The sequence below is a fragment of the Tiliqua scincoides genome, chromosome 5, assembly GCF_035046505.1.
Source record: "Tiliqua scincoides isolate rTilSci1 chromosome 5, rTilSci1.hap2, whole genome shotgun sequence".
Classification (NCBI taxonomy): Eukaryota; Metazoa; Chordata; class Lepidosauria; order Squamata; family Scincidae; genus Tiliqua; species Tiliqua scincoides.
The window spans coordinates 26055664-26081043 of NC_089825.1; the positions used below are offsets into that span (position 1 = coordinate 26055664).

The 25380-nt window shown below is 42.3% G+C and overlaps 1 protein-coding gene across 7 annotated transcripts in view; it reads left to right on the forward strand.

The window, feature by feature from the left end:
- The window catches only part of AKAP9 (A-kinase anchoring protein 9), a 140974-nt gene that overhangs the window by 61576 nt on the left and 54018 nt on the right, over positions 1–25380 (forward strand). For all 7 annotated transcript variants that reach the window (XM_066627829.1, XM_066627835.1, XM_066627832.1 and 4 more), the window contains 4 exons: positions 1563–1703; positions 2143–2246; positions 7932–8140; positions 22132–22358. In XM_066627829.1, coding sequence (XP_066483926.1) covers positions 1563–1703; positions 2143–2246; positions 7932–8140; positions 22132–22358 — 681 coding nt within the window. The remainder of the gene's footprint in view (positions 1–1562; positions 1704–2142; positions 2247–7931; positions 8141–22131; positions 22359–25380) is intronic.

Genomic DNA, 25380 nt, shown 5'->3' on the forward strand with positions numbered 1-25380 from the left:
GCTTCCTGTATCACAGTGGCCCACCAATGCCTCAGGGAGCACACAAGACAACAGACACAATCTGCGTCCCAGTGCCCTCCCCTGCATCTGGCAATCAGAGGCAGCCTGCCTCTAAAACCAAGAGCTTGTACATACCTACTATGACTTGTAACCTGTAATGAACTATTCCTCCAGAAATTTGTCCAATCCACTCTTAAAGGCATCTAGGCAAGATGCCATCACTACTTCCTGTGGCAAAGAGTTCCACAGACTAATTACATGCTGGGTAAAAAAATATTCTCTTCTGTCTGTCCTAACTCTCCCAATACTCAACTTTCGTGGATGTCCCCTGGTTCTGGTGTTATGTGAGAGGGAAAAGAGTGTCTGTCTACTCCAGGGGTTCTCAAACCCTCAGAGGCTTCCAATCAGGCCCTCGGGGAGCCCCCAGTCTCCAGTGAGCCTCTGGTCCTCCAGAGACTTGCTGGAGCCCATGCTGGTCTGATGCAACTGCTCTCAGCATGCGGACGACTGTTTTACCTCTCACCTGAGCTGTGGGACAAGGGGTCCCTCCACTACTTGCTGTTTAATGTTTGTGATGCAGCAGTGGCAGCGTAGGAAAGGCTGGTCTTACTTTGTGCAAGGCCTTTTATAGGCCTTGAGCTACTGCAAGACCTTCATTCATTCTTATAAGTTCCATCTCTAATAAATTCATTTATGTAAATTTATTCAAATTTTAAATGTAAATTAATTCTTTTTTTTCTCTTCCCCGATACAGTGTCAGAGAGATGATGTGGCCCTCCTACCAAAATGTTTGCACACCCCTGATCTACTCTGTCCATCCCCTGCATGATTTTGTATGTCTCAATCATGTCCCCCTCAGGCGCCTCTTTTCTAGACTGAAGAGGCCCAGACGCTGTAGCCTTTCCTCAAAAGGAAGGTGCCCCAGCCCAGTAATCATTTTGGTTGCTCTCTTTTGCACCTTTTCTATCTCCACTATATCCTTTTTGAGATGTGGTGACCAGAACTGAACACAGTGTTCTAGGTGTGGCCTTACCATTGATTTGTACAACGGCATTACAATATTCGCTGTCTCATTCTCAGTGCCTTTCCTAATGATGGAATTATTGGAATTAGCATGGAATTAGCCCTCTTTACTGCCACTGCACATTGGGTTGACACTTTCATCGAGCTATCCCACAAGGACCCCAAGATCTCTCTCCTGATCTGTCTCAGACAGCTCAGAACCCATTAGCCTATAGGTAAAGTTTTGATTCTTTGCCCCAATGTGCATTACTTTACACTTACTTACATAAAACGCATCTGCCATTTTGCTGCCCAGTCTCCCAGTTTGGAGAGATCCTTCTGGAGCTCTTCACAATCTCTTCTGGTCTTTGGTAGCTCAGTAATATAAGGCAGCTTCATATATAATGTTTTTTTTAAATTCAATGATTAAAAGGAACAAAATATTGTAAAGTTCTAGGGGTCAAAATTCTTTGCCTTATTTCTAATACATGAGATAATTTGTTGTTGTTATTTAATATAATATCCTGTCTGTCTGTCTGTCTCTCTCTCTCTCTCTCAAGCGTGTCACATTGGACAGAGAAAGCATCGTTATGGAAAGAGAACAAATGCTTTTAGAGGAACTAGACTCCCTAAAGAAGCAGTTAAAATCTGGAAGAGAGAAGCTATCCTGTGACCTAAAACATAGTGGTACTCAAACACAGGTAATATAGACTTCAGCTGCTATTAGAAGCTATGGAATGTCAGTAGAGTAGCACTGCTATTGTTTGTCAGTCGGGACATTTTTCTAAAGGGTATCAGGTTTACTTAAATGGAGGTTGATTAAACAGAAAGGTGGAGCTGGCATTACATTGAAGGTAAACTTTAATTTTAATGTTGCTGTAGTAACATCCAACAGGGAACCAAGAAGCTGTTTACTTAGTACAACAAATTTCGTTCTTTCAGGCGATGACTAAACTGGTTCAGTCTGCAGTGTTAGGTTTCTTCGATAACAGGATAGTTAATTATTGTTTAAAATTACATGAAGCTTGAGAATTATGTTTCTCATTTTATAGCGTGGCAGCATCAGAACAGCATGCTTTTTACAACATGACAGGATTTCTCTCTCTCTTTTCTTCCCTGCCATTGCACAAATTTACCCAGAGTGAAACTACACATCAAGCCGAATCAACAGAGCCTGTTTTAGAAAGTGAAGATAGAGAAGGAAAACATGAAGAATCCTCTCTAGACATCCTTTCAAAAGACAGGTAAACTGAGCTTGTGGTTTAGAAGGCTGATTTGTGTCTTTGATTCTGCCGGATATGTGAGGTATGAAAAGTGCAAGAAATACTATGTTAAGCCTTGTAAATTGCATGATGAGGTCTAATAGGTCAGCTTATTGTAGTTTTTTGCCAGACATGAAGCTAAATAATATGACTACAGTACTGAAGATATTTCCATCATGACGCTGCTTGAGTAAAGCCTCTAGTTGTTTTTCTTTTTTGGATCCTTGCCACCTTTTTACTTTAAATTGTTATTTTAGGTAGAACATTATCTCTGCTTCTCATTAGGTTGGTAGTACAAGCTGGTATATGCTGCTTGGAGAATCAATCAGTTGTGATTTTTCATTCATGGACCATTGTTATCCAGAGCCAAGGGCAATGTTCTCCACTTAAAAGGAAGTAAGTGTACTTACCGTAGATATGTATAGTATAGTACACTCACGTTGGGCACCTGGAACGTTAGGACAATGACACCTGGCTTCTCTGATGACCTGCAAGAAATAGACGACGCACGCAAAACAGCTGTCATCGACATGGAGCTGAGCAGACTGCAGATGGACATCGTCGCCCTTCAAGAGACTAGGCTGCCAGATTCCGGATCTGTCAAGGAGAGAAATTTCTCATTTTTCTGGCAGGGAAAACCACCAAACGAAACCAGGGAACATGGCGTTGGCTTTGCGGTCAGAAATACCCTGCTGAAATCCATCATCCCACCTACTGTGGGAAGTGAAAGAATTTTGTCCCTGCAGCTCCAGTCATCAGCAGGACCTGTCACTCTCATCAGTGCTTATGCACCGACTCTGTCGTCTCCAGCAGAAGCCAAAGACAAATTCTATGATGACCTGGCCACCACTGTCAAGAAAATCCCTGTAAAAGAGCCATTGTTCATCCTCGGTGATTTCAATGCTAGAGTTGGTGCTGATAACAGTTCATGGCCCACTTGCTTAGGTCAGTTTGGCACTGGGAGGATGAACGAAAATGGCCAACGCCTGCTAGAGTTTTGCTGTCATCACGGTCTCTGTGTCAGCAACACGTTCTTCAACACAAAGCCCCAACATAGAGTCTCTTGGAGACATCCAAGATCAAAGCACTGGCACCAGCTCGACCTGATCCTCACCAGACGCTCCAGCCTTCCCAGCATCAAGATCACACGCAGTGGTGATCATGGTGCTGCCTGCGACACTGACCACTCCCTGGTGTGCAGCAGAGTGAAACTGCAAACAAAGCGACTGTATCACACGAAAAAGGAAGGAAGACCTCACATTGATACCAGCAAGACCCGGGATCAGAGAAAAGTGGAGGAATTTGCACAAGCGCTTGAGGAATCTCTTCCAGGCCCGGCCGACGCAAACGCATCCAACAGATGGGAACATTTCAAGAATACCGTTTACAACACCGCCTTGTCCATATTCGGCAAGAAGACCAACAAGGCGGCAAACTGGTTTGAAGCCCACTCTGAGGAGTTGACACCAGTCATTGAGGAAAAGAGGAGAGCTCAAGCAGCATACAAGGCCTGTCCCAGTGAGCGCAACCTGCAGGTCCTCCGAACTGCTCGCAGCAAAGTCCAACAGACTGCCAGGAGATGTGCTAACGACTACTGGCTCCAGCTCTGTTCCGAGATACAGATAGCAGCTGACACGGGCAACATCAAGGGGATGTATGATGGTATCAAGCAGGCCCTAGGTCCAACACAGAGGAAAATTGCCCCTCTGAAGTCTGCCACAGGCGAGGTCATCCAGGATCGGGCGCAGCAGATGGAACGCTGGGTGCAGCACTACTCTGAGCTATATTCCAGAGAAAATGTAGTCACCGAAGAAGCACTGAACAACATTGAGTGCCTGCCTGTGCTGGAAGAGCTTGACAGTGAACCAACCCTAGAAGAACTTCACGTGGCCCTGGACTCCCTTGCCTTTGGCAAGGCACCTGGAAAAGACAGCATCCCTGCTGAAGTCCTAAAATGCTGCAAAGAGATCATCGTCACTGAGCTGCATGAAATCCTCTGTCTCTGCTGGAGAGAAGGTGGAGTACCTCAAGACATGAGGGATGCAAACATCATCACGCTGTACAAGAACAAAGGTGACAGGGGTGACTGCAACAACTACCGCGGCATCTCTCTCCTTAGCGTTGTAGGAAAGCTGTTTGCCCGAGTTGTACTAAAGAGGCTCCAGGTACTTGCAGAGAGCGTCTATCCAGAATCGCAGTGTGGATTCCGAGCCAACAGGTCCACCACTGATATGGTATTCTCCCTTAGACAACTGCAGGAGAAATGCAGGGAACAACGACAGCCACTCTTTATAGCCTTCATAGATCTCACAAAGGCTTTCGACCTGGTCAGCAGAGACGGCCTCTTCAAGATTCTCCCCAAGATTGGATGTCCACCCGGGCTCCTCAGCATCATCAGATCTTTCCACAAGGACATGAAGGGCACTGTTGTCTTCGATGGCTCCACATCAGACCCTTTTGACATCCGAAGCGGAGTGAAGCAGGGCTGTGTTCTTGCACCAACCTTGTTTGGGATTTTCTTCGCTGTCCTGCTGAAGCAGGCCTTTGGAACTGCAACAGAAGGCATCTATCTCCGGACCAGATCAGACGGAAAGCTCTTCAACCTCTCCAGACTGAGAGCAAAATCCAAAGTCCAGCTGAAATGTCTGCGTGACTTCCTCTTTGCCGACGATGCAGCTGTCACTACCCACTCTGCCAAAGATCTCCAGCAGCTCATGGATCGTTTTAGCAAGGCCTGCCAAGATTTTGGACTGACAATCAGCCTGAAGAAAACACAGGTCATGGTTCAGGATGTGGACTCACCTCCCTGCATTACAATCTCTGAGCATGAACTGGAGGTTGTCCATGACTTTGTGTACCTTGGCTCAACGATCTCCGACACTCTTTCTCTCGATACCGAGCTAAACAAGCGCATCGGTAAAGCAGCTACCACGTTTTCCAGACTCACAAAGAGAGTCTGGTCCAACAAGAAGCTGACGGAACAAACCAAGATCCAGGTCTACAGAGCTTGCGTCCTGAGTACACTTCTGTACTGCAGCAAGTCGTGGACTCTTCGCTCACAACAGGAGAGGAAACTGAGCGCTTTCCACATGCGCTGCCTCCGACGCATCCTCGGCATCACCTGGCAGGACAAAGTTCCAAACAACACAGTCCTGGAACGTGCTGGAATCCCTAGCATGTATTCACTGCTGAAACAGAGACGCCTGCGTTGGCTTGGTCATGTCGTGAGAATGGATGATGGCCGGATCCCAAAGGATCTCCTCTATGGAGAACTCGTGCAAGGAAAGCGCCCTACAGGCAGACCACAGCTGCGATACAAGGACATCTGCAAGAGGGATCTGAAGGCCTTAGGGATGGACCTCAACAAGTGGGAAACCCTGGCCTCTGAGCGGCCCGCTTGGAGGCAGGCTGTGCAGCATGGCCTTTCCCAGTTTGAAGAGACACTTTGCCAACAGTCTGAGGCTAAGAGGCAAAGAAGGAAGGCCCATAGCCAGGGAGACAGACCAGGGACAGACTGCACTTGCTCCCGGTGTGGAAGGGATTGTCACTCCCGGATTGGCCTTTTCAGCCACACTAGACGCTGCACCAGGATGAGGTCTCTTGTTATCTGGTGTGCTCCCTGGGGCATTTGGTGGGCCGCTGTGAGATACAGGAAGCTGGACTAGATGGGCCTATGGCCTGATCCAGTGGGGCTGTTCTTATGTTCTTATGTGCCAGAACCACCTTTCAGAGCGCGATACCATAGTCTTTCGAGACTGAAGGTTGCCAATACTAAGTACACTCACGTATAGTACGTGAAATTTCTGCCAAGTAATCAAGCTGCAATGATCACCGCCTTATCTCCGGGTCAATCAGAGGGCAAAGCCTTTCAACTCTGAAAAGTTTCATTTCTCAAGCAGCAGACAGGTGCCAAGTTTCTCAAGCAGCAGGCAGGTCTGGGCAGGCAGGGAAGAGATTGTTTCTATGGCAACTGGGAAATTCCAGCCAAAGTTAATCTTTTAATCTTCTGCTGCAGCCTGGTTCTGATTTGCAAATGCTTGCAAAGCAGGTCTGTTTTTTGAAACACCAGGATGGGACCCTCCTTCCCAGGCTACAGTTCAGTGCACCATTACTTAAGAATAACACCCATGGAAAGCAGTGGGTCTACTTCTGAGTAAAAAGGATTGGAAATATATGTAACTGCATCTCTCGGCTGTGAATTGAATTGCACACTCCCAGTTATGAGTTATGGGTTGTATGTTGTATGTAGAGCTTCTGGCTTAACACACCAGACACCTTAAAGGTGGATTTGATTCATGGTTCAACCTTTTTCACTTGCATATCCCTTGGCAGCCCATTTCCATAAATTGTACCCTTCCTATTAGCAAAATGTTTGTAATTAATAATACAAGCCCTCATCTCCCCCATATGAAAACCCAGGCTTCATGTATTCATCACAGTGTTTTCTCTTTTTATCTGCTTGAAGAACAGAAGACTCTGCCTTTGCACTGTTTTGCACCAGAAGTGTGCTGAGAAATTCTGGGTGATTGATCACTTTCCATATTACGTTTCAGCTTTTTTACTGTGCTGGTTTTCAATAATTGGTTCATACATGAATTGATGACCAAAAACTAGCTATTGGTGGGGCTCTCACAGCCAGCTAGCTTCCTCCCTTTCTGCCTTGCAAGGCATTCTGGAGCATGACCTGCTTTTTTCTACCATTATTCCATTCTTTTTCAAGTACCCCTAAAGGTCCTGTTGAGTGTCCCTGGGAGTACATGAATACCAGATTGGGAACCACTGTTCTACTGGTATGTAGTTTACAGTGCACTTACTCTAATAGTGTTTACAAAAAAGTGGTGAAGACCAGAATTTAAAAAGAATAATAATGTATGTTATGATCTTTTACTATGTTTTAATAAATTAGAGACTACAGTTCTTAGGTAACCATTAGCAGTGGGTTATTTTTCAGGATCTGGCCTCAGGTAAAATCAGACAAAACTATAGTCAGATACCCCCCTAAGTTTAACTCCTGACTTATCCGAGGGTCATAGAAAATTCCATGGTTGTTGGCTCAGAACCTGCCCTCGACTTATCTGTGGGGTCGATTTATGTGGGTGTTGCGGTGCTTACGCAAAGTTCTTCGTGCAATCCTTCAAAAGAATGGAAGGTAGCATTCTTGCTGTCACCCAGTCCTGGAAATTGGCTCTATTAAACAGTGTATACTATTTGCCACAAAATCAAAGATTTAAATGCTTGGTTAAAGTATTTGGAAATGCCCAGGAGCCGATGCTACTGACAGATGCCAGGTAAGACTTAAAAAATGTAGGACACCATGTATTCATCTCTTTAACTCATTAAACTCTTACAGCACAATTCCATGTGTGTATCTACTCAGAAGTAAGTCCTATTGAGTTCAGTGGGATTTACTTCCAATTTAGTGTGCATAAGATTGCAGCCTTAAGGCTCTAGAAAGACTATTTTCATTCTCTTTTGTAGCTACTCCAAATGGCTAATCAGAACCCATTCCTGGATTTTCAGAATCTGAAAATATGTCTGATACAATTAACTCGGAACAATTCATTGAGTTCTTTCTTTAAATGAAAGCCTAGTCCCCCTATAATGCACAAATTGAGGGGATAATAAAGAGTAAAATGTTTTGAGTTCCCTTTTATTTTTTGTACCCAGATCTGCCTTGCAGAAAACTAATAGCAGACTTCTGAAGATTTTGTCGGAGGTTGTAAAGACGACCGTAGCTGTAGAAGAAACCATTGGTCGCCATGTTGTGGGACTGCTAGATCGGTCATCAAAATGTCAGTTGTCTTTTAACAGTCTTGTATTGGAGACAAGATCAGAGGATTCCATTAAACCAAGCGTACATGTGGGATATGAAGCAGGTATTTGCATTTGGGTTATATTCAGTGCTGCTTTTAAAAGTATAGGATATACCAATAAGTCATAAACAAAAAATATTCAGAATAGAAGGTCTCTAGAATTTGACTTTAAAACTAAATTATGTAGTCGGAATCTAACAATGATATTGAGTGTGTATTGTTCAAATCTTAAGTTTTAAATGGATCTTTTTCATGGAACATGAATATGTTGAATATGAATATGGAACATGGTGGTGAATATCACTGAGTACATAGGATGCAGATGTCTAGGTAAAAAGATGTCTAGGTAGGATGCAGATGTCTAGGTGTTTCTGGAGCTCCTAGACAGAGGGCTGGGTGAAATGAGAAGACTGAACCCCCTGGCCCCTTTAGAAAATCCATCCATACTTCCGTGAGTGCTTGAACATTTGGCATAAATTGCATCTTTTGTATTTTGTTTTGTGTTGTGTCTGGCTAGGAGCTCTCGGATATCTCATAATCTTGGAAAAAATAATCAGACATGTCCACAATTAATGTTGTTCTTGCAGTTGTGCCAGTTATACATGTGCTTAATGTTATGGCAGGCCCGGCGTATCTCAATTGCTTGTCCCGATCAATTGTACGTAAGAACTGCTCTCACTGTGCTTACCTCCTGTGCGGGAGGAGTTCACACAACACTTTGGCCAAGGTGTTTGGGAATTCCATAGCTGCTGCTGCTTCCCATAGGTCTACAAAAACTACAACAGCAGTGAAAAGTTGATTTTAAAAGCTCTCCCCAGTCCATCCACTGATATTATAAATGCTGCATATTATTGTTATTGATCCCTTGCTGAAAGGAACTCTGTATGTATTCTCACAACAACCCTGTGAAATAGATTAGGCTGAGAGATAGCTGAGAGACCTTGGCCCAGTCACTGAGTAGGTATTTGAACCCAGTCCTGCCTGGTCTTACTCTGACCAACATACCATACTTATCTTTATGAAGATTGCTGACAAGGAAGTTTGCCCAGTCAGGTGGCAAGGTTGGGCAATTCTAGAAGCGGCTTCTGAAACTTAACCTTTGACAGGGAGAGATTTTCTTTCCTAAACGTCATTATAAATCACAAATTGTAATGCTGTCACATTTACAATAAAGTAGGGCTTGCGTTCTAAGGGCATCATTCTAAGGCAGTGTTTTAGTACATAATCGTTCTACTAATATTGTGGGGTTACTCTGGAGTAAATGGCTTGGAGATTTTTAGCTTAAGACTGAGTCTTTCCTCAGTTATGCAACAATTTTTCTAAACAATTGCTTCTGGGCCGCTTTTGCTGCTGCTGTTCTAGCACTAGCTTTGTTCTGTATCAAATGCATATTATCTAACTCCGTGTTGTTAACAATAACCAAATTAGCCATTTTTTGCTTTGCTTCCTTCTCCCACAAGCATGGTCTGCTTATGGATGGCAGAATTACACTTGAAGATTTGTATATTGTTTGTAGTTTCCTGTGGGCAGACTGATCCAGTACTTCTATGACATATCAGTAGGCCATTTGGAAGAGACAAAGACTCTGAACTCTTAACAAAAATGGAAAAGGGAAGAAAAAGTGGGACTATGGCAAAAAAAACAAGGCTTTCTGAAGAAGCTGTAGAGGAGATGTCAAACGGTTGCCAAACATAAGGTCTGCAGGCCAAATGTAGCCCCTGAAAGTCATTTATCTGCCCCCCTGGTTATAATTGGGCTCTCCCAGCTTGGTAATTGGGCTGTCTCATATTTTGAAAATATGAATAAGATTTGCACTTTTTCTCTTCTGTTATTTGCAGCTAATGAGTTTTTATGTGAGAACAAAGTGCTTATTTCTGGCCATCATCTGCTTAATGATGTCACTTCTGACCATCAGCAAGCACCATGAATCATAATCTTGGCCTTCTGTATGAAACAAGTTTGACATCTCTGTTTCAGTACATTTGGAAGGACACATTCCCCCCTCCCCACAAGCTGGGAAACTCATGGCTGACCAGCATTTTCTCTTCTCCTTGCAGCTTAGAGGGAGAGGTATTTATTTTAGGAGATAGAGCATTGTGTATTTTGGCTTGTTTGTTGTTTCTTTTATGTAGAGAACAGGAGGTGTAGGTGTTGGTGTGTTGTTCCATTCTAAGCAGATGGATTTAGGCAGAGACTAACAATGTCTGCCTTTTGGACATGTCTGCCTTTTTGTCTGTTTTGGATTTTTTTTTTTAAACTGCTTCCTGTGTCTATTAAAACAAGTGGCAGTTTCCTTCAATTCTCCTCTTTTTCAAACCACAAGAGGGCTTGTGGTACTCAACCAGTCCAGAAGCATCTCGGTATTTTGTGTCTGTTTGTGTTGTTGCTTTACCTATCTTTTATCTGGGTGGGATCCCTAGACCAAAAGCCAGCAGAGTACTGCTGCAGAAGAGACACGGGGAGGAGAATGGGAGGACTTGGCAGTTGTCCCCCCAGAGGACATTGGAATGTCCAACTGGAATGGACCCAACTATCCACTATAAGGAATGGACCCAACTATTCATTCCTTGTGGTGATACCATCATCACTGCTACTTTGAGGAAGGATTTTTCCCCCACAAGGGTATCTGTGTACACCTGCCCTGGTATACACAGTAAGTTAATTTTAAAAAGTTGCAAGGCAGCCAGAAAATCGACAGTGCTTTATAACCACGCTGTTTGTTTCTATTACAGAGAGGGAACATTGAAGGGAGTGGATAGGCAAGTGATGTAAAAACAAGAGGTTATATACCATAACTAGCCACTCTCCTGCATCAGGTGAGAGGATTGCACTAGTGAATTCACACCTGGTAGATTTGCCATAGAATTGCTTTGGAAGTGAAGAAAAATCACCAGAAACCAGCACTTAAAAAATAAACAAACCAGGATAGTGGGAAAGCACAAGGATGCAATGCCTCAGAAGGAATGTTATCCTGATGTTGCAGTATTAAGTGGGTGAGCAAGTGGTTTTTGTACTGGTATGAAAGTCTCCTACTTTGGGAGATGGTGTTGTGTATATACTCTAAACTAGTGTTTTTGACCAGCACAGGGAACCTTGAGAGTGTGTGGAAGGGTCAGGACACCTGTCAGTCAGTGGCAGGTGTTCTTTCAAACTTGTACTAACTTGTCTAGTTATTTAAAAAAACGCTCATGAACCCAGACATGCTAGTTTGTAGACTGTAGAGTTTAAAAGCATGCAATTGCCATTACTTGCACAAAGAGAGGCACCTTTTAAAGTGGTATTCCTCTCATTTAGCAGGGAGAAGCAATTGTTTTCCCTTTTTGTAGAATAGAATCTTTACTGGTGATTATTTGCTGATGTTTCTTCCTCACCTTTTTAGATTGTTTAAGATAGGGAGCCATTTATTTATTTAAAATATTTTCTGGACTTCTTTTGTTGAAAAACAGTATATAAATCTTTTAGAATAAGAACATGTCAAATGGCAAACATACATTTAAGGTGATAGTCCAGATTTTTAATATGAAGACTTTTAATTTGTGTTATAATATTAATAACATGTTCAGTGAGCATGAAGTGCTTCATGTAAAATATAAAGAAATCTTGTCCTTTCTTTGTCAGCCTGAGATAGGGTCTGCTGTTACGTTTTGACTCCAGCTTCAAGCTCTGGCTTGAAATTCAGGGACACAGATAAACAAGAGGACAAGGTTGTGAGAGTATTGTTTCAATTGGTAAAGAACTAGAAAGGACCTGGTGAGCAGCAACATCTCACAGTCTGCTGTCCAGGAATAGATAAATACGAAAAGTTGCTTGAGAATGTCATAGCCTTCAGTGAATTGAGATATTGGGGGTTGGAAATTTAATAGCTTTCATCTTATATTGATCTTCATTTGCATTAACCAATTACCATTACTGTTTTATCATTTCCACTTTACTATAACATGTTAATCTTGTTTGATTTTTCTTGGAATTTATTTTGGGAGTGGGATGTAACTCAGTGGTGGAGCACATTCTTTCATTCCAGAAGGTTCTAGGTTCAATTCCTGGCATCTTCAGGTAAGGCTAAGAAAGATCTCCATCTGCAACCACAAAGGGCCACTGTTAATCAGCATAGACATTACTGAGCTAGGATCTGACTAGGTGTAAGGCAGCTTGATGTAGTTGTGTGTACCATGATCTGCTTGTACTATATTTCTAGTTTAATTAAATGATTTGTTTTGGTTTTCTTGTAACAGAAAAGCTTCTTTGAGAGGGTTCTCAAATCAAGGCCATCAGCTATATACAGCCAAACAACAAAAACTGTTCTTTTCTTTGACACTTATTAAGACAAAGGCATATTCTAAAGGCAGAGGGAAGTGGATTGAAGTGAAATCTTACAAAAGTATTCTAAACTCTGACAATAAATTGTCAAGTCAAATTTTCGTAATCTCCTTTTTAGAGGATTGTAGTAACTGGGTAAATAGGTATCTGCTGTCAATTGCTCAGTTATTGGTAATTCAGTTGATTGAACTGTAATTCTCTTTTTGGGCTTTTGCACCTATATGGGGAACTGGGAAGCATTGACTGGCTAAGGGTAGTGGACCACTTAAAATAGTGCCCATGTCCCAAAATGGCTGTGGCAGTCATGAGTTGCCAAAGCCAGACTAATCACAGGGGAGGCCCTGGTGGGGTAATCAGATCTTCTCGTTCACTGGCACCACCTCTCTTGCTGCTGTCTTTGTTGCTGTTGCTGCCAGGCTTTTTATTCAGCTCTTGCCCTTCTTTGATATAGGCTTGTCAAAGTTTGAGGCAGACTACTTATTTTTCATCTATAGGCCTATTGTTGGCCCAAAGGAACACATCTTTCCTTGGTCTGCCCCAAGAAGCTCCACAGCCTGTGCTAATGCTACAGTGTCAACTAACCTGGAGAGCAAACTATATGAGCTCAGCCTCAGACAGCTCACGCCAGTCAAAGTTGGATATGCTGTGATGGATTCAGGGTGGGACTCAAACAGTGTGGGACACAAACACGCTCCCACTAAATTTCAAGAACTACCCACATAAACTTCCACACAGAAATCTTAGGACTGATTAGGCCACAAATAACTAAAATCAAAATAAGGCTTTAAAACCACAAGTTAAAAATATTTGATATACTTGAATATTTGATATAATTCCCTTAGCAACTGGACTTTTATTTCATAACGGCACAAATGTTTAAGAAACATCAGCTGCTTGAAAACAAGATCATGTCAGCACAAATCTTGCTGAATTGATACATGAAAACCACATAAACATCAGAATGCTCTTGCAAATATATGTAATTTTGAGAAATAGTATCCTTTGTCCTAAAGTAGCTTACTGCAGCACAGTACATTCAGCCATGCAACCCTAAGCAAGATTTCCTCTAAAGATCAAGATTATAGGATGTGGTAAATGAATTTGAACAACATAATTTGAGTTTTTCATACAGTGATTAACTTTTTTATTCACCAAAAATTATAATTATTCAATTGAGGGATTTTTAAAACTGGAATACATGGTTTGCAACCAAAATTCAAAAGGATATATTTTATGTTTCCATGCTTCAAATGTAGCTGAAAGATAAAACTAGTAACAGTGTCATATTTGCTAAAACTGCAGGGCGCAGCTAAGGGGGTAAAATACACCCCATTAGATGGCAATGCCCAATCATTTTTGAATTCTGAGATAGGAGGGGCATGCTGTGCTGTATCTTTCAGATCTGTTGTAGCCACGCGGAGTAGTTTCAGTAGCTTATAACCAGGAACTGCAAGGCTTGGGAGCCCATTTTCCTGGGATAAAGGGGAGATCATGCACCACTGCCCAATACAGGGACGGGTAGCTTTATCCTTGAGTAATCAAATAATCCTTCTGTCTCTGCACACAGAATAGAATTCACAGAAACTAATATATCCTTTTTATTTGACTATTTTTTTCTGTAGCTCTGCTTACTATACTCCAGTTCTTATTTTGTCAGACGCTAAGCAGGGTCTCTTACGTGGTCAGTGCTTAAGATGGGTGAACTTCAGAAAGCATCAGTTGCGTCAGTAAGTGGCGTTGGTGGCTCAGTAGGGGGTTTGCTTTCCCTCCACTTAGTCTTAACCAGTGCATTGGTATAGCATTGACAGACAGTATCCTGGATGTGCATCTCATAGGTCCTTTCTACTCGGAGGATATTAAAGCTCCTGCAATACACCTGGCTACCCAGAAACCCTCTACCTCCTGGGTACTGAATATAATCATATTTGTTTACATTATTATAAAGGGTGTGTGGTTAAGTCATTGCAAGTCTTTTGTGCATGTGTGTGTTGTTGTTTTTAAACAGGGGTTTGGAAAGTTTTTAATATTTTAGTTCTCCAAATCCATTCTAATATTGCACAATATGTTGACTGAAAACAGTTACCAGCAATCCCTATGAAAACTGTACCTTAATACTGTAATTATGAGTTTAATTCTGCAGGGCATGTAAAGTGCTTTGAAATCCTGTGCAGATGAAAGGTGCCATGTGAATGTAAACTAAATTCATCCAGCTATTCATTTCATTCATATAAAACTATGTTTCAATTTTATTTCCCATGGAGTGTTGCAATTTTTGAAATTTATGTTAGCCTTACAAAAGCTAAAAGGAGATATGTAACAAGAATTAGTATGAAGGAAAATATTTCAGTTATGTTCTAACGCAGGGGTGTCCAATGTTTTCGGCAGGAGGGCCACATCACCTCTCTGTCACTGTGTCGGGGGCCGGGGGAAAAAAGAATTAATTTACATTTCAAATTTGAACAAATTTACATAATTTTACATAAATTAATATACTAGAAGTGGAACTTATATGAATGAATGAAGGTCTTGTAATAGCTCAAGGCCTATAAAAGGCCTTCCACAAAGCAAGGCTGGCCTTTTCTTTGCTGCCGCTACTACATCACAGACGTGAAACAGCAAGCAGTGGAAGGAGCCCTCATCCCAGAGCTAACGCAAGAGGTCAAACAGTTGCCCTCACACTGAGAGTAGTTGCATCAGGCCAGTGCGGATTCCAGCAAGTTTCTGGAGGACCAGAGGCTCATTGGAGACTGGGGTGTCCCTGAGGGCTGCATTGGGAGTCCTCGAGGGCCACAAGTGGCCCCAGGGCCGGGGTTTGGGCACCCCTGTTTTAATACATACCAAATATTGTACAGCAGCCATCAAGCAAGGCTTTACAAAATAATAGCATTAATTCATAGACAAGATGCATTGGGATGTCTTACTGGCTAGGATATCACTATTAAATGATTCTATTAAAAGTCCTTGAACACTTAATTGTTTTTAAACCTAAAACCTGAGACAAAATAGGGAAATGATAATGAAATGTATTTCTAAAATGCAGATCAAGATTATTTATTATAAAATGAAATGTAGGGTAAAGACAATCCCAGGCTTGTGACTTTTTGAATGATTTGTATATTAACTGATGGTCAGTGCATTGAATTTTTGCTGACATGTCTTAGACATTTAAAATGAGATACAAACAGGCCAGTGTGGAGTACAGGCCAGTTTCAGTGGTACTTACTCATAAGGACATGCATAGGATTTCAACCTTAATCCCCAAATAAAAAGGGGTTTAGAATACCTTAAAAAAATCCTGACTCAAGCCCATTTATTAACCTTAAACCAATACGTAGAAAAGTAATTTATTCAAAGACATGATCTGAATGCTGTTGGGTCCGTCTGGTAATGAATGAATGAATGGTAGCACACTCAGCTACTACTCTTTGTGCTTGCTATGCGCAACTGCTTATACCAGACAAATGCTGAAAACTCCCTACATAGAAGGCAGAGACAGTGGCTGCTGTTTATGGCCAAGATTTGTTTTTCTTCATGGTTTCTGTGCAGTAGAGATTTATGCATGCCTGAAGCTGACTTCAGAAGCTTCCAGAGCTTTGTCTAGGCTTCCTTTTTCTCCCCCTATTCTTGAGTACACACCTGTGTATACCATGTGCCTTGAGGACAAGAACAGTGTTCAGTCCCTCAGTTCCTTTTCAACCACTACCTCAAGCAGCATCACAAAAGATTGTCTTTTTGCCCCTCATCATTTCAAAAGGATGACACTTAATACATAGGTTTTAAACTGATTCTGTCTCTTAGTGCTCACTAGTTCATGTTTTGTTTTGTTTTTTTAAAGGAATACTATTTCCGCTGAGCCTCCCCACCCACACAGAGTCAATGGGCACAACTCTTACTGTTGTCTTGCAGGGCCACATCATAGATTTTTGTGCCCATTATAAGTGTTCTTATAACATCAGAAAGAACCAGTAGCTTTGCTTAAAGCCTGTGCTATGGAAGTCTGCACTCACCTCACCCAACCTAAGTGGATTAGTCACTTCCAGATTTCAGGCACCCACTGTTTTTCCTTCGCTATCTTGTTGCTAGCTTCCTCAAAGGAAATGATGAAGGCTCCACTGAGATAAGGAAGAAAACAGATTTGTTTTTAGCATACATGATCTAGGAAGCTGAGATGGATAGCTGAGGTCTGGGCTTAAGTCTTTTGAACCAACCAGCATGTGGTTGGTCTGTGGAACTCCTTGCCACAGGATGTGGTGATGGCATCTGGCCTAGATGCCTTTAAAAGGGGATTGGACAAATTTCTGGAGGAAGAATCCATTACGGCAGGGGTGTCCAAAGGTTTTGGCAGGAGGGCCACATTGTCTCTCTGACACTGTGTCGGGGGCCGGGGGAAAGAAAGAATTAATTTACATTTAAAATTTGAATAAATTCACATAAGTTTCCATAAATGAATATATTAAAGATGAAACTTATATGAATGAACGAAGGTCTTGAATTGCTCAAGACCCATAAAAGGCCTTGCACAAAGCAAGGCTGGCTTTTCCTTTGCGGCCACTACTGCATCACAAACGTGAAACAACAAGCAGTGAAGGGAGCCCTCATCCACAGTTCACGCGTCAAACGTCAAACAGTTTGAGACATCAAACAATTGCCCTCACGCTGAGAGCAGTTGTGTCAGGCCAGTGTGGGCTCCAATAAATCTCCAGAGGGCCAGAGGCTCATTGGGCACCCTGCATTACAGGTTACAAGACATTATGTGTATGTGCAACCTCCTGATTTTAGAAATGGGCTATGTCAGATGCAAGGGAGGGCACTAGGATGCACTAGGGCCACTGTGAGTTACAGGAACATAAGAACAGCCCCACTGGATCAGGCCATAGGCCCATCTAGTCCAGCTTCCTGTATCTCACAGCGGCCCACCAAATGCCCCAGGGAGCACACCAGATAACAAGAGATTAGCATCCTGGTGCTCTCCCTTGCATCTGGCATTCTGATATAGCCCATTTCTAAAATCAGGAGGTTTTAGACACTCAAAAACACTCAATTTTAGCGGCTGTCCCCTGGTTCTGGTGTTATGTGAGAGTGTAAAGAGCATCTCTCTATCCACTTTATTCTTCCCATGCATAATTTTGTATGTCTCAATCATGTCCCCCCTGAGGCGTCTCCTTTCTAGACTGAAGAGGCCTTTCCTCATACGGAAGGTGCCCCAGCCCAGTAATCATCTTAGTCGCTCTCTTTTGCACCTTTTCCATTTCCACTATGTCCTTTTTGAGATTTGGCGACCAGAACTGGACACAATACTCCAGGTGTGGCCTTACCATCGATTTGTACAACGGCATTATAATATTAGCCGTTTTGTTCTCAATACCTTTTCTAATGATCCCAGGCATAGAATTGGCCTTCTTGACTTATTGATCTTTAATTTATCAATTAGGTCTGAAACATCTTCTCTTTTAACCTCTATCTGACTTAATTCCTTGGTCAGGAGGGGCTGTTCGGGCAGCAGTATCTGCCCGAGGTCTTCTGCCATGAAGACAGATGCAAAGAACTCATTTAATTTCTCTGCCATCTCTGCTAAGATGCCATCTCTGCTAAGTCTCCTTTTTATTCTCCTCATTAGGGCAAGACTTCCATTTACGGAAGGGAGCTTCCTTGACCTTTACGGCCTCTCTGACTTGGCTGCTTAACCATGCGGGCACCCTTCTGAATTTAGTGGAGCCCTTCTTTCTTTGCAGTATACACTTCTGCTGGGCCTCCATTACTGTTGGTTTAAGCAGCCTCCATGCATTCTGGAGAGATTGGACTCTTTTTACCTTCCCTTTCAACCTCCTTCTAACCAGCCTCCTCATTTGAGGGAAGTCCACTTGTCGGAAGTCAAGGGTTTTTGTGAGAGATTTGCCCAGTATTCTTCCCCCGACGTGCATGTTGAAACGGATCGCAGCATGCTCACTGTTCTCCAATTGCTCAGTAACATTGACATCTCTAACCAGGTCCTGCGTACCGCACAATATTAAATCCAGAGTCACCTGTCCTTTGGTGGGCTCCATGACTAGCTGCTCTAAGGCACAGTCATTTAACATGTCAAGAAATCCGGTCTCCTTTTTGTGACCAGAACACAAATTGACCCAGTCTATATGAGGATAATTGAAATCTAGGAATCTAGTCTAGTCTATCTAATCTAGTCTAGTCTAGGAAGCTGGACTAGATGGGCCTATGGCCTGATCCAGTGGGGCTGTTCTTATGTTATTATGAACTGAAGCAGCGTAAACCAGCTTGATTCCAAGAAAGTCGTTCAGACTCATGTGAGAAACATGAAACCAATGTCTGTGTGTGACTGTTCTAAATAAAGCAGACTTCATATATTTGATTCTGATTGAGATTCCAACATTCCACATTCATGCATGAAGCAGAAAGCTGTTATCTCTGCATCAGTCTTTTGATATCTACCAGGAAGTTGCCTAAACAAGTTCCATATTCACGTGGAAGCATCAAGACAAGGTGTAGTTATAATGCTTCTGTGCTGAGGGTGCCTAAGAAAGCTCCATCCTGATAGGGATGGCTGCATTCAGATGCATGTAAGAAGTGTGAATTAAATATCCAGGCAAAATATTTTCCATACTGGAGTTATGTAAAGGGGTTTCATCCTGACCTAAACACTCACATAAGCAGCCAATCAGCTTCCATCTCTGCTTTTTGTGACTTAAAGCTGCCTGCTTAAATACCAGTGCATCCTTGAGGCAGAAACTGACATTTATTAAAAAAAATACTTTGAACTTGAACCTCTTACAGGCCTCATTCCCTGGGGGATTGGTTCTTCCCTTACCAGGCCTATTTGTATTCTCCATATCAGTGACATTTGTCTTTGCTCTCCGTATCACTTTCAAGTCTCAGTTCAAACTCTGACACCACATTCTGTGTCTAGCTTTTTTATGATGGTCACTTCACATCACTTTTGCCTCGATTTCTAGTGTTCAGTTCATGAATGGTTTCAGTCTCAAAGTCAGGCAATGGCCTCCATATCGAATCTTCTCAGTATGGACCCACAGAATCTTGGTATGTAGCATGTTCTGCCATATATACCTCTCATGATTCAAACAGCCTAGACTTCAATACTGTACTACAGTCTTCATATTTAGCTCTCCATATGAACAATTTCAATATCTTGGTTCCAAACTCCCAATTCGTAGGCAATTTCCACCTTGATGTCCAATATAATCTCATACTCAGTTTCCTCAATATAGACAGTTCAGAACCTCAGTGTTGACCTCTCATGTTACACTTATTTCTTCTGTTTGGGAGAAAGTCGTGTTGTGGAGACATAACATAAGAACATAAGAACAGCCCCACTGGATCAGGCCATAGGCCCATCTAGTCCAGCTTCCTGTATCTCACAGCGGCCCACCAAATGCCCCAGGGAGCACACCAGATAACAAGAGACCTCATCCTGGTGCCCTCCCCTGCATCTGGCATTCTGACTTAACCCATTTCTAAAATCAGGAGGTTGCGCATAGACATCATGGCTTGTACCCCATAATGGATTTTTCCTCCAGAAACTTGTCCAATCCCCTTTTAAAGGCGTCTAGGCTAGACGCCAGCACCACATCCTGTGGCAAGGAGTTCCACAGACCGACCACACGCTGAGTAAAAAAATATTTTCTTTTGTTTGTCCTAACCCGCCCAACACTCAATTTTAGTGGATGTCCCCTGGTTCTGGTATTATGTGAGAGTGTAAAGAGCATCTCCCTATCCACTCTGTCCATTCCCTGCATAATTTTGTATTTCTCAATCATGTCCCCCCTCAAGCGTATCTTTTCTAGGCTGAAGAGACCCAAACGCCGTAGCCTTTCCTCATAAGGAAGGTGCCCCAGCCCCGTAATCATCTTAGTCGCTCTCTTTTGCACCTTTTCCATTTCCACTATGTCTTTTTTGAGATGCGGCGACCAGAACTGGACACAATACTCCAGGTGTGGCCTTACCATAGATTTGTACAACGGCATTATAATACTAGCCGTTTTGTTCTCAATACCCTTCCTAATGATCCCAAGCATAGAATTGGCCTTCTTCACTGCCTCCGCACAGAGACCTGTAGAGACCTGTATCTACAGTAAAAAAAAACAACACAAAACTGTCAAGGCAGACAAAGAACAGGGAGGTTCATCTCAAGTCAGTGCTCTGGGAATCAGCCCTCACTCCTGCTGTAGTTATGTTGGCACCACTGCTATCAGCTTTCTTAGATAAGTCAAATAGCACACAAATTTAGGACCAAGACAGCCCAGTTTACCATCATCATCATCATAATAATAACAGGTATTTATATACCGCCTTTCTTGGTCTTTATTCAAGACTTTATTCAAGGCGGTTTACATATGCAGGCTTTATCTAAATCCCTATTTAAATAGGAATTTTTACAATTTCAAAGAAGGTTCTTTCTTTCAAGAACTACTACATTCAAGGTGTTTCATTCCGATCTGGCTTCACATTGTGGCCTCCATCCTCCCACGCTCAGAGCAGATGGAATTGCTTGGCTTCAGCTTGTCAGCTGCTCCAAGGTCGCACCGTGCCGGTGGCCTCGAACTGGCGACCTTGTGGATGTTATCTTCAGGCAGACGGAGGCTCTACCCTCTAGACCAGACCTCCTGCCCTGGCATCAGGCATTTATTGCTCTGCTCTGAAAAGATGACAGGCTGTTTATCTGCTTCCAGGATCTTGAAAAGGCAAACATGTTTCTATCCAACATCTTGCTCAGTTGTTAACTAAAAAGATCTCCCTGGCTTAGCAGTTGGCTAAGAAAGAACCACTAACCACCTTGAAAGTACACTCCATCAGATTGGTTCTTTCTTATTCTGTGCCATGAGCATGAGAGGTGTTCTACTCTCAGAGCTCTGTAGAGCAACAATAGTTTATATACCATTGATCTTTATTAAGTACTATACCCCGGCCTCAAGGTCAGAATCCGTTTTCTTGTTTGCACACAGTTCTGCAGAACATCTTCTGATCAATTTGCACCCAATTCCCATTAAGGAAAAAGCTGACTTCTTTCCACTACATGTGACTGCACAGAGACTGTGGATCAGGACAGGTTACCTACCTGTAACTTATAGTTCCTCATGTAGTCATCTTTGCAGACACAGGACCCACCTGACCATCCCCTTTGCAAGTCTGGCTTCAGTTGTTGAATCTCTCTTCATATTCTACAGTTGAATTCCAGATTTTCAAAGGAATTGGGGGAATTGGCATTCTTCTTACTCACAAGGCACATGGCACACTTAGAGTTTTTCCGCTCAAGAATAGGGGCAAAATGCTTGAAAAAGGTCTGAATGCTTTCACAATTGATTGTGCACCCATGCAGTACTCCATTGCATGTGTCCTGAATGACCACTCAAAGAATTACAGTTGAAGGTAAGCAACCTGTCATATTTATTAGCGTATCTGAAATAAGAGGAATAGACCATATAGCATGCTACAAAAATATTTTTCTTCCGTTAGTATCTCCTTTTCTTATTGCTGTCTCTGCTTGCTTTTGTAACCAACATTCTCTCTACTTTATTTGTGTAAACTTTAGTGCAAAATGTATGTATTTTGTTGCTGTAAAGTCCTGCTTTGAAATTGTAAGTATGGCCATATGTATATATCTGTTTTTGTACAATTTTGTTTGATCATAATTCATTATTTGTATACGTACTTATTGCCATTCTTAATGTCAAAAAGCTACTCAAAACATTATTTTTCGTTTTTTACAGAAAACCCACCTTCTTCATATCATGGCAGTGATCTGGAAGGCAACGACCTTAGTATGTGGTCAGAAGTCACAGAAGAAGGTCTTGAGCTCACCCAGTACCTTACAGAGCATGGCTTTGCTGGAGTTGAAATAAGCTCTGAAAATGAAGAGCTAGTTCTAAATATCAGTTCTCGACTTCAGGCAGCAGTGGAAAAACTTTTGGAAGCAATCAGTGAAACCACCAATCAGGTACTATTCTTTAATTCTATCCGCAGTAGATTATTTGAGAAGAGAGAAAAGTGCTAGATATAGGAAACAAGAAATTATTCTGTTTATTTCCATAGAGGTTTTGAAAATCTTTTCTATTTTGTTGGAGATATTCTAAAAATAGCACAGGCCTACAGGCATTTTGTTGTTTTAAAAGTTAGACCTATTCTTGCGTATATTTGGGGTGCTGAATCAAAAAATGGCATCGGTTGTGCCCAATTGGCTCTAGTTTTGAATGTACAACATAGCCTCCTTATGTGCTGATTCAAGGCAAGGCATAGGCTTGTGAGGAAGCCATAGCATAGGCTTCCTTGTGCAGAAGATGAAAAACTGATGCCATTTTTGGATTCAGGACCGCAAAAATATTCTAAATACGTTCAAGCCTTCTTGCAACTTTAAAAAAAAATTGTTGTTTTTTTTGTAGGCCTGTGTAGTTTGTGTTGTCTAGTGCAGATGTCATGTTGCCAGTCTCTTAACCATGATTAGGAGATTGGAATTTGGTTGGAGGCTTTCTCCTTCACTAGTACAGTTCTCTTCTCCTTTATTTCCCCTTTATTTGTTTAGTTTCCCCCTTATTTCTTTCCAGCCTTGCTGGTTTAATATACACTGGCTGACATTAACCAGGCATAGCAGACATGTTATAATTATAGTTTCTGCCTTGTTAGTTGGTTTCAGGTTGTCAAAGGAAAAAAATTAAAACATTTTAAAAAGTATTCACTCCCCCCCCCCCAACATTCTTGCCAGCTTTCCCTAAAATTATAGTGAAAAAGTTAATTGAATTAGATAGAATTCATGGGCAATTTCTCTTTCTGTATTTTAGAAGGGGGGGCGGACATAACATAAGGCCCAGGGGCCGGATGTGGCCCGCAGAAGCTTTTTATCTGGCCCTTAGGCTCTCAACTTCTGAGCAGTGCTGAGGTGTTACTGCTGAAAGGGCAGCCCACTGAAAATTGGGCTTTCCCATAACTTGAAATATGATAAAGGTTTGCATATTTTCTTTTCAGTCATGTGCAGCTATTGAGTTCCTAAGTGAGAAAAAGTGCTTATTTTTGGTAAGGACCTATTTAATGACATCACTTCCTGCCTAATGACATCACTTCTGACCCTCAGCAGACATCATGAATGATATTCAGCCCACTGTATGAAATTAGTTTGACACCCCGCTTTAGAAAATTGGTTATTGAAACCACTAATAGTTCAGATGTCTGTTGGGAAGTATATCTAACTTGGATGACCATCTCCCATTATAGTGATTATATGAATTGACATTTAATACTTTTTAAATGTATTATTCAGTTGTTACTAAAAGTTTAAATGCATTTAGGAGGTTTCAGAGGTTCTGAATCAAACTTTTTATGTTGTCTTTTCTCTACTGTTGCTTTTTAACTCCTGTAACTTCACTTTTGTCTCTTTTTGGAGTAATATTTTTCTTGGTTTGTCTAATCTGCTTGGCATGTGTAGCAGATAGTTGAGGGAAACGCAGTTTGAATAAGGGGAAGTTCCACCCACAAGAATTTCGTGTTAGCAACATGAGAAGTTAACCTTCTAACTCATTTGAGGTACTTCTGTCCTGGATGCCCAAGTGTCAACTCTGGCATTGTAATTTTGCTGAGCTTTGACTGATGCCCAGCTGTGCCCATTTCTTGCTCAGTCAGACTTGGCTTTGGTTATCCATACCTTCCTCACTTCATTTAGATAACTGTAACATGCTTTACTTGGAGCTACTCATGAAGATCCATTGGAAGCTTTACCTGGTACAGAACAAAACCATGAGGGTGGGGGCAATATATTATGAAATTACTACACCCTTGTTGTTCCAATTGCATTAGCTACTGGTTTGCTTCTGGGTGCCATTCAAGGTACTGGTTATGCTTTTTGAAGCCAGGTGGCTTGGCATGTGTACCTGAAGACCCATCTTCCTGCATATGAGCCTGTCTATACCTTGAGGTCCTCTAGGGAAGCAGTCTTGCATGAACCCTGCTATCTGAGGTATGATTTATGGGCACATGCAGAAAGACCTTCTCAGTTGTGACTACTTCTCTATGAAATTTCTTTCTTCAAGAGGCTCACTGTGTTCTCTCCCTCCTGCTTTTTTGGCCAAACTTTTCTTGATGATGTTTTATTACTGTGTAGTTTTATCACTCTCCTCATGTGGATGCTGTTGGTGTTGTTTCATAGAATCATAGAGTTGGAAGGAACCTACAAGGTCATCTAGTCCAACCCCCTGTCTCTAGTAGGATGCCCCTCCTGGAGCATCTCCAGCATGTGCTTGTCAACCTTCTGCTTGAAGATCTCCAGTGAAGGAGAATCTACCACGTCCCCTGACGGTCTGTTCCACTGCCAAACCGCCATTACCGTCAGGAATTTTTTCCTGATGTCCAATTGGAATCTCTTCTCTTGCAGTTTGTACCCATTTGATCTAGTTCTACTTTCAGAGGCAGTTCAGAAGAAATTTGTCCCGTCTTCCAGCCCTTAAGGTATTTGAAGAGTGCTATCATATCCCTTCTCAGCCTTCTCTTCTCCAGGCTAAACACACCAAGTTCCCTCAACCTTTCCTCGTAGGGTTTGTTCTCCAGCCCTCTGATTATCCTCGTCAGTCTCTCTGAACCCTGTCCAGTTTGGCTGTGTCTTTCTTAAAGTGAGGTGCCAAGAAATGGACATAGTACTCCAAGTGAAGTCTGACCCAATGCAGAGTAAAATGAAACCACAACTTCTCGCAACTTGGAAGCTGCCGTTTTACTAGTGCAGTCTAAAATTGCATTTGCCTTTTTTGTAGCCACATCTCACTGTTAACTCATGTTCATCTTGTGATCTGCTGCAACTCTAAGAACCCCCTCACATATTGTGCTGCCTAGCCAGGTATCTCCCATTCTATACCTGCATCTTTGGTTACTGTATTTTTCGCTCCATAAGACACACTTTTTCCCCCCAAAAAGTGTGTCTTATGGAGCGAATACTGCAAAAAAAAAAAAAAAAAAAACTCCGCCCCAGCCCTGGCCCCACC